General features: G+C 44.6%; 2 protein-coding genes across 3 annotated transcripts in view; one reads left to right on the top strand and one right to left on the bottom strand.

The window, feature by feature from the left end:
• Window positions 1-6,356, top strand: part of cltca (clathrin, heavy chain a (Hc)) — a 28,193-nt gene extending 21,837 nt beyond the window's left edge. Inside the window, exons 20-31 of one of the 2 annotated variants that reach the window (XM_055043636.1) lie at window positions 130-313; window positions 390-582; window positions 771-928; window positions 1,011-1,283; window positions 1,665-1,982; window positions 2,065-2,196; window positions 2,287-2,397; window positions 2,485-2,655; window positions 2,815-3,036; window positions 3,447-3,467; window positions 4,654-4,729; window positions 5,052-6,356. In XM_055043636.1, coding sequence (XP_054899611.1) covers window positions 130-313; window positions 390-582; window positions 771-928; window positions 1,011-1,283; window positions 1,665-1,982; window positions 2,065-2,196; window positions 2,287-2,397; window positions 2,485-2,655; window positions 2,815-3,036; window positions 3,447-3,467; window positions 4,654-4,729; window positions 5,052-5,185 — 1,993 coding nt within the window. In that variant the 3' untranslated portion in view covers window positions 5,186-6,356. The remainder of the gene's footprint in view (window positions 1-129; window positions 314-389; window positions 583-770; window positions 929-1,010; window positions 1,284-1,664; window positions 1,983-2,064; window positions 2,197-2,286; window positions 2,398-2,484; window positions 2,656-2,814; window positions 3,037-3,446; window positions 3,468-4,653; window positions 4,730-5,051) is intronic. The other variant, XM_055043637.1, reaches the window with a different exon arrangement.
• A 943-nt stretch (window positions 6,357-7,299) lies between these two features.
• ptrh2 (peptidyl-tRNA hydrolase 2) lies at window positions 7,300-8,858 on the bottom strand. Its single transcript, XM_055043644.1, has 2 exons — window positions 8,748-8,858; window positions 7,300-7,914 (listed from the first exon to the last, which is right to left on the bottom strand). Exon 2 carries the CDS (start codon window positions 7,905-7,907, stop codon window positions 7,398-7,400), a length of 510 nt encoding a protein of 169 aa, XP_054899619.1. The 5' UTR covers window positions 7,908-7,914; window positions 8,748-8,858; the 3' UTR covers window positions 7,300-7,397.
• Window positions 8,859-9,479: the final 621 nt, after the last annotated feature.

The following is a 9,479-nucleotide window of genomic DNA, read 5'->3' on the forward strand; positions in this document are numbered from 1 at the left end:
TGAAAATCTTAAATTTCTTCATAGCAAAGTCTTTCATTTGAGTTGGTGAAACCTGCAGAAACCCTGTGATCTCACTGCTTTCAGATTTACTTGACCCAAAAAAGCGCTAATTTATGTTTTTTCCTCCAGGAATCTGCAGAACCTTCTGATCCTGACCGCAATCAAAGCCGACCACACGCGTGTGATGGAATACATTAGCAGGCTGGACAACTACGACGCTCCTGATATTGCAAACATCGCCATCAGCAATGAACTTTTCGAGGAGGCGTTCGCCATTTTCAAGAAGTTTGACGTCAACACCTCAGCCGTGCAGGTCTGCGCTCTTGAAATCGCATGCATGTTTGCCGTAACTAAAGGAGGCTTACAATTTACCTTTTTCTTCTCCTCAGGTGCTCATCGAGCATATCGGCAACCTGGACCGGGCCTATGAGTTTGCAGAACGCTGCAATGAGCCTGCTGTGTGGAGCCAGTTGGCCAAGGCTCAGCTCCAGAAGGAGCTGGTTAAAGAAGCCATTGATTCCTACATCAAAGCTGACGACCCGTCTGCATACATGGAGGTGGTCCAGGCAGCTGATAAGAGCGGTAAGGAGGATGATCTATATCAAGTACAGTCTCACAGAAGCAGCTATGTTGAACCTCAAGTTTAGTCATGTTGGAACAATCAGCTGGTTCCTTTTCCAGCAGGACAGTAAGCCAAAGCACACAGCCAGAACTAAAAGATTTATTTTTTTTTTTCACTAACTTTGCCCATCATGTAAATCTGTTTCCAGGTAACTGGGAGGATCTCGTCAAGTTCCTCCAGATGGCTCGCAAGAAGGCTCGCGAGTCCTACGTGGAGACAGAGTTGATCTTTGCCTTGGCCAAAACCAACCGCCTGGCCGAACTCGAGGAGTTCATCAATGGACCCAACAACGCTCACATTCAGCAGGTCGACCGCGCTCCGAACGACGGTCTCCCTTCTTTGCCCGAACCACGTTTAAACCCTGGATCTTTCCGCCTTCGTTTTCCAGGTCGGCGACCGCTGCTACGACGAGAAAATGTACGACGCGGCCAAACTGCTTTACAACAACGTCTCCAACTTTGGCCGCCTGGCTTCCACTCTGGTGCACCTGGGAGAGTACCAAGCCGCCGTGGACGGAGCCCGCAAGGCCAACAGCACCCGCACCTGGAAGGAGGTGTGCTTCGCCTGCGTGGACGGCCAGGAGTTCAGACTGGCCCAGATGTGCGGCCTCCACATAGTGGTGCATGCTGACGAGCTGGAGGAGCTCATCAACTATTACCAGGTAGGTGACATCAGACTTATTTAACCTTTACACTTCCTTATGAAAGCTTCCTTATTAGAGTTTCATTGATACAATATTAATATCTGTACCAGCCATGTTTGACCAAAGTAGTTGATCTAGCTTTTGTTTTATTTATTTTACACTGACTGAACTGACTTGCATGTTTGACCACGTTTGTGACGCTCCTGGTGTATTTAAGTGTCGCTGTAATGGTTTAAATTATCAAGTAAAGTTGTAATCATTACATTTGTGTCCATTTTTGAAAATGCTGGAAGTCAATTCAGCAGTTTTTCTGTATCGACACCGCTTTGACACGGGACCGACGTTTGTATTGGAAGTGGATCAGTGCGTCGCTAACCTGCAGCCTCTCGTCTCCCTCAGGATCGCGGCTACTTTGAGGAGCTGATCACCATGCTGGAGGCGGCGCTGGGCCTGGAGCGCGCTCACATGGGCATGTTCACAGAGCTGGCCATCCTGTACTCCAAGTTCAAACCCCAGAAGATGAGGGAGCATCTGGAGCTGTTCTGGTCCCGAGTCAACATCCCGAAGGTCCTGAGGGCGGCAGAGCAGGCGCACCTGTGGGCCGAGCTGGTCTTCCTTTACGACAAGTACGAGGAGTTTGACAACGCCATCATCACCATGATGAATCATCCAACAGACGCCTGGAAGGAGGGCCAGTTCAAAGACATCATCACCAAAGTACGGCTTGGTCAGCTTGAGAGATATCTCACTTTTAGTCGTCTTGGAGTGGGTTTTCTAAAGTCCTTTTAATCATGTGCAGGTGGCCAATGTAGAGCTGTACTACAAAGCCATCCAGTTCTACCTGGAGTTGAAGCCTTTGTTACTGAATGATTTGCTGATGGTGCTCTCCCCTAGACTGGATCACTCTCGCGCTGTAAACTTCTTCACTAAGGTACTCTGAAGCTGATGAACACACACAAAGGTCCAGCTGTTTTTCCGGAGTTATATCTGCCATCGATATTTTGAACATGTGTGTTTTCAGGTGAAACAGCTGCCTCTGGTCAAACCTTACCTCCGCTCAGTACAGAACCACAACAACAAACCCGTCAACGAAGCACTCAACAACCTCTTCATCACAGAGGAGGACTATCAGGTGAGTTCGACTGACGTCACACTGTGATTTCTGTTTTATTTTTGTAAAGTTCAACTCTTAAGCTCCACTTGCCGCCGCTCGTTTCAGGCTCTGAGGACGTCGATAGATGCCTACGACAACTTCGACAACATCTCGCTGGCCCAGCGCCTGGAGAAACACGAGCTGATTGAGTTCAGAAGAATCGCCGCCTACCTCTTCAAAGGCAACAACCGTTGGAAGCAGAGCGTGGAGCTGTGCAAGAAGGACAAGCTCTACAAGGTGCTGCTCCTACTCGCTTTATTCCTGGAATTACTTTTAGGCGACCTTTGCACTGATCGTTGAGAAATTATTTTGGAGAAAGAGATATGGGCTCCTTTAAAAAAAAAGGCAGCTGGAATATTAGTCAGTACAAATAAACTTTCCACGTCGTCTCTCTAGGACGCCATGCAGTACGCATCAGAGTCCAAAGATGTGGAGCTGGCAGAGGAGCTGCTGTCCTGGTTCCTGCAGGAAAACAAGAGGGAGTGTTTCGCCGCCTGCCTTTTCTCCTGCTACGACCTGCTGCGGCCCGACGTGGTGCTGGAGACCGCCTGGAGGCACAACATCATGGACTTTTCTATGCCGTACTTCATTCAGGTCATGAGGGAGTACCTCTCCAAGGTATGAGGGAAGACCTGTGCATTCATCAGAGCACCAAAACACAGCAGTTTAAAAAAAATTTTAAAAAAAGATTCACCAATCGGATCAGGTGCTCAGAGTTGGGACAGTTTAACTTTGATGCACTCCAATGTTCGTAGGTCAAGATCAAATTTTATTTTTCAATTTCTAAAATGCATTAAGATGGGAAAAAAACTCCCAGGTGTTTTTTTTTTGTGGCTAAATTTTATTTGATTGAGATTTGCTAAATATGTCAAAAGGTCAGCATTACCATAAACAAAATCAGAAAATCCTGATTGGTGCATCTCTTAGGGAAAAACAAAAAACACCCTTTTAACATGTCAGAACTACTGTCTCTAAATGAAAGGTGATGCTTAATCTTGATCTCCTGTGCCGCACTTTTCCCCTCCCAGGTTGAAGCGGTTAAGGAAAAGGTGAAAGCTGAACCCGGTTTTTGCTCGGGAGACTGCAGCCCTTAGTGTGCATGGTTTTAGCTTTAACATGTTGCATCATCACCAGGGTTAGTCACTGCAGTGCTTTAAGAAAGGCTTCAGTCTCAGGAGAAAACCTGAGCTGTAAGAAAAAAGAGCAGGACACAATTCTGCTCAGCTGAGTGAAGTTTTGTTGAGAATGAACTTTAACAGTTTAACTATTTGGTGTAGTTTTTAACTCTAGAAAGCCTAAAAAATGTCAGTTTTGATTCGGGTAAAAACATTTGGGAGGTTTTAACGCGGGCCTACTGCTATCTAGGACGCATGTCTTGTTGGAACGGCAGTAGACGGGGAGGAAGCACCTGGACAGCTGGCCTCACCACACTGCAGCTTTAATATGACCAGCAGTGTGTCTCACCCAGCATGCGGCTGCCTCAAATGACAGCCAGCGTCTGCTGCAGGCATGGACAACCTGAATGTGGACATGTTTAGTGCATCGTCTTGCTTGTGCCGCTGCTCGTCCTCTCGGGACACGTTTTGCTTTTTGCTGCATCTGACTTGCTGCTTGAAGATTTATTTTGTCTTCCTGACAATTTTTTTTTTTCTTTCCTGCGTGTGTCAGGCAGTTTGGAAAATATTCTGATCATGTTGTGGTGGTTGGACATCCGTACTTGGTGTTTCGTCCACCAGAAAAGGAGACTGGCACAGACTCTCTGAAGCTTTGCTGCTAAAGTTGAACAAAAATGCATGAGTTGAGGCTCCATTTCACCAAGAGTTTGAACTGTTATGCATCAATTTATTTTCTTTGTTACATTAAGTAATGATGGGAAAACTGCTTACACTCTGCCATATTTCTGCAGGGTTTGAATTATGAAGACAAAAGTTTGTAGGTCTGAATATTTTAAGCAGTCAATTGAGTCGTAACGTAATAAAGGTTACACTTTGTCTACATGAATGTTAAAATCCAACATTATGATCTTAACACCAAATCAGAGGAATCTGAGAACTGACCTAAAAATTGTGTGAAAGCCTGGCAGACAATACAAAACATGAGGAAAATATCTCAAATATTTGCTATGTATATACTCATTTTCCCATTTCTAGCATGTCAAAGTAATTTTATGTTTTTTTGTATAAATATGCAAAGCATTCAGACTTGGCACTACATATTTATTTCTCTGCCATGCAGGTCGACAAGCTTGAAACCTCAGAATCCCTAAGAAAAGAGGAGGAGCAGGCAACAGAGACGCAACCCATCGTCTACGGTAACGGTGCCTCACCCAGGATTTTCAATTGAAATTCAGACTTGAAAGAAAGCCCACTGTGTTTTAGTTCAGAAATATTAAGACACTAAAATTCAGAGGTGCATGAGCAGGCATCATAATTTAAACCTAGCTTCATTTGTCTTTATTGTTACTGGTGTATATAACGCCTGGCTGCCTGCCAAGCTTATAATACTGAGAAACCCTTAAATTTAACCTTATAAAACAAGTTGGGAGTAAAAAAAAAAAAAAACTAGTATCTCAACTGGTGTATAATAAAACTGTTTAGATAAGATTTTTTTTTTTTTTTTTTCCTATTTCCCAGGAACACCTCAGCTGATGTTGACAGCAGGCCCCAGCGTCCCCGTGGCCCCACAGCAAGCTTACGGCTACGGCTACCAGGCCCCTGCAGGCTACGCCCAGCCAGCAGCTCAGCCAGGCTTCGGCTACGGCATGTGAAGACCCCGCCTCCTGTCTGTCCACATCCAGGCTCCATCCATCTCCCAACAGTCCTTCACCAACACCTTTATCATCGCCTCTCTGGCCTCCACTAGGAGCGGGGAGATGATACTGACAAACTATTACTTCTTGTTTGTTTTTTTGCTTTTTTTTTACTTTTCCTTTGTTTGAAACTGTCATGAAGGACTCAGTTTTCTTTTCTTTTTTTCTTTCAGTTTGTCAAAAAGATTAAATCAGATTAATTGTCTCACATTCCGTATTTACTAGATTAATTTTGTTTTATTTGAATGGGGACATGGTTAATGTACAATGGGTGGGGCTTGTGAGGAGAGCCAGTTCTCTTCTCTCAGATTTACGGTCTGTCGTGAAGCATCTGATTTTGCACTCTATATAGTGAGAAGATAATGTAGAACCTTTTTCCTGTCCTCGTGTGAGCATCTTCGTTTGTGTCCGACTGTACAATGCGTTGAATTGTAGTATATCCAGACACCAAAACCTGCTTCTGTTTTGTTTCTTTTTCTCGCAACATCAGACTGCTGCTTTCATGACTATAATCCTGAAAAACACTACGTTTTACTGGTCCCCCATGCTCCCTCTTCAGGGCTGTTTGGTTGAAGAAAATCTAAGACTTATTTTACATACGATGTACAGGAAAGTTTGATTCTTTCCAGCAAAAGCCTATGCAGAAGTCTCTAAACTCAGAAAACATTTCCATGTGCTTTACACACTGCTTCAACACGGGACCACTCTGCCTCAGGAGGGACTGCAGACCTGTGTGTGTGTGACCAACATGCCCCTGTCCTACTCTGGTTTGCATCAGTTTGGTCACTGTTGTCAATTGTGCAGACCTTTTTTGTTGTTTTTTTTTTTGCTCCATACTTTGTTCTTGTGTCCCGTTTTGGGGTTGCGTTTAATGTTTTCAGTTGACCTACTCATCCAAATCTGAAACGATGTCAAAACGTGTGAGCAGGGGGGGGGGAGGGTTGACATTTTTACTAAAGGCTTGCTTGTATACAGAAAAATCAATCATTAACTCCTTATATTCTTATCTAAATTACCTTAGATTTAAATTGTGCACTTACGATACTTGATTGTGCATAATCAGGATCATAATGAATGAAACAGCGGTTTTGTTTCCACTTAAAAAAATAAAGGCTTTGTTTGTCAAGAATGGCATCCTGGTTTCTTTAGTTTTTCTAACCAGTGTGTTTTCCTTTATAGCTAATATTTGGTGGTCTGATTCCAACAATGTGCTCTTGAACCCAAACTAGGGATTATGTGTGAATTTCAAATACAGATTCTGGAAACCTAAAAATCACTTGTGCATTGTTGAGCTACTGGAAACTTTAGTTCAGTACTTTATTCAAGGCTTGCAAGAAGGAAATCAACCTCCTGTATTCGGGAAGTCCATGTTGCTTTGATGGCTGTTAGTGGGTTTGTTTTTGTTTCTTTTTTGAGTACACTAGGTTCTCTTGAAGGTTCTGGTCAAACTATTATGGTGGCCAATAGAGGACTTTATTGTGGTCACTCAAACAGTATTAGGTGTCAAGTCATGCTGGAAAATCAGAATTTGCATTGCAAATAAGCAGGAAGTGCTCCGAAATGTCTGCATAAAAAGCAGTTTTCATCTCTAAGACATTCTTAAAAATCAACACTTTATGTGCATCACTGCTTAGTAAGTTTAACTTGTGAAATTAATAAATGACACTAATCCGAGGTTTGCGCACAAAACTTTCTCCATCTAACTATAAAAATCTAAATGTATGGATCTGGTGCCCTCTGCTGGTACATGGGGGAGGGAACGTGCTGGAAGTCAAAAATGGTTGTCATCTTAATCTCAAAGCTTTGATTTCATGTCAGTGTAGGCAAAAACTAAAAAAAAATCTGACAAATAAATTATCTGAAAAGATTTCTGGAACATTTTTTTATGGAAATTTTTTGCAATTAGTTCATGGAAACCTGAGAAACTGATGAGACCAGTGTTTGTTTCTATATTAAAAGCAGTTCCACAAAAAAAAACACACTAAGCCAATCCAGCACTCAGGATACCAGTGCACCTCATGTCTGCACTGATATCAGAACTGGATCGGTGCAACTTTAGCGAGACAAATGACTGTATGTTGAGCCCATTATTTTGTTTATTTAACAAACATCTGGAATCACATCTTGTTGTAGAAACGACTTCACCGTCTCCGTTCAGAATGGCAACATTTCAGTAGAGCTTCAAGTCTCCGGTGACGCTGTCCACCAGCTCGGCCGGACCGGGACCGATCCCCAGCACGGTGCGAGAGCCGGGCGCGATTTGAGTCCTTCCTGCGTCCTGGATGAGGCTGACGGTGAGTCCCACCTGCCTGGCTCGGCCCATCAGGTTTATCAGGGTGTCCTCGTCTGGCGCCTTCACCACCACCTTCGGCTGGCCGCAGTACTCCCACTGCCTGAGCAGCTCGGGGCTCCTGCGTTGGACCTGCTTGTAAGCGCTTACTGCGGCGTGGGAGCACTGCGCCGCCACCTTCCCTTTGCCCATCTTCAGGTCATTCCGGACCACCAGCACCATCTTGAACTCCCCGCCGTCTCCCATCACGCTGGCCTCCCCGGAGCCTTTCCCCGCCGACTTCATCAGGCTCTTGGACGCAGGGCCGAGGCGCGTCCGCAGGTGCCAGCCGAGGAAGAGTCCGCAGCCCAGACAGGCGGCAACGCCCAGGGGACCGTGGAGCGCATCCATGTTCAGCCTGTTGACAGTTACAGAAAACTTACAACACGCTCAGGTTGACGTCGCAGGCAGCTTTTGATCCAGCTGCAACTTCAGCAAGGAGACGGGAGCATCAGGACCGGACATCAACGCTGCCCAAAACAACCAAAAAGTGTCCCCAAAGGGTTCTGGGTCAACCCAGAACCCTGGGCAAGTCTCCTGTAAATAAAATCAATCCTTCATTTATCTGATAAAAGTTTCAAATGCTTCGATTCTACTTCCCATCACTCCAGACATCCAATGTTCCTGCATACCTTAATAAACACGTATAAAGAAACACATGCACTACATTTAAATATGTTAAAAAGGGGGGTGACACCAACGAAGAAGAAGCTGGTAGCTAAATAACACTAGAGCTGGTCCAGGTCATAAACTGTAACAGAAACTAAACAGCTGATGTAAACACTGCTAGCCCATCATGCCTGAAGGTGAATTGTGGGTTTATTATTTCCACATGCAGATTCTTGTTAATGAATGGGGTTCAAAACAGTTAGCCGATTTACAGTCTCTTCGATTCACTTCATCTCAGATTTGACAACACAGAGCAGCACTCTTTTTAAGGATTGGACTGGTCCACGAACGAACAGGCGGTTCCTGATCTGGAGCCTGAAAGACAGGCTGTCTGTTTCTGGAGAGGCTGTCCGTTTCAGGCTCCAGAAACAGACAGCTAACCAGTTGTTAGCTAACTGGTGAGTTCCACCAGTTAGCTAACAAGGTACGTACACCGGGACGCCTCTGGCCTCCGATCGTATTTCCTAAGATTTAAAGCGTTCAGTGTGAGCTGAACTTATTTACATGGACAGTGATTCATACCTGCGACTCTATGAGCGGCACTGAGAGCGTGGAGGAAGTTTCATCGCGCGAATTCTTCTTCTTCTTCGTTTTGTTCTTCTTCTGGAGTTTAACGGCAGCTGACGTCCCGTGACGTCGCAATGTCGCCCCCTTCTGCTCAACCTGTGCACTCCGGTCTCGCAACACGTCACGAAACCACTGGCTCAAGTGTCTTGACGCCAATGTTGCATTCAAAGGCGGCTCGGCAAAAAAAAACCACAACAAAACACTTGACTACATTTTAGCAACTGATTCACCACAAACTAATTTTCATCCATTGACTGCACAAAGTACATGTGATTATTTTCAATTATTTGCTCTTTTCTGCTGCAGCATTTAGATTCCTGTCTTTTTATGTTGAAACAATTTGTATGTGTATTTGTATATGGATTTCAGAAAGAAATAGAAGTGTAACATTTTTTTCTTAAGATTAAAAGTTTTGAGTTTTCCTTATTTTTATTAGTCACCAAACTCCCCACATCCGTCTCAGTTGTGGAGCCCATGAGCAAGGCACCAAACCTGACTTGCCCGCTGTTAGTCAGACGTCCGATGGGGCCGATTGTGTAGCAGCTTCTATCAAGCTGCCCTAGGGTAGCTGTGGCTGCAATGTCGCCAACATGTGAAGCACTTTGACATCCACTGCACTAGATAAATCGCTGGACACAGATTTACCATTGACTATACACTCTTGCATTTTGTCTTTTTTTATTAAAC

Source organism: Poeciliopsis prolifica, unplaced genomic scaffold (genome assembly GCF_027474105.1).
Source record: "Poeciliopsis prolifica strain line A6 unplaced genomic scaffold, Auburn_PproV2 SCAFFOLD019, whole genome shotgun sequence".
NCBI lineage: Eukaryota > Metazoa > Chordata > Actinopteri > Cyprinodontiformes > Poeciliidae > Poeciliopsis > Poeciliopsis prolifica.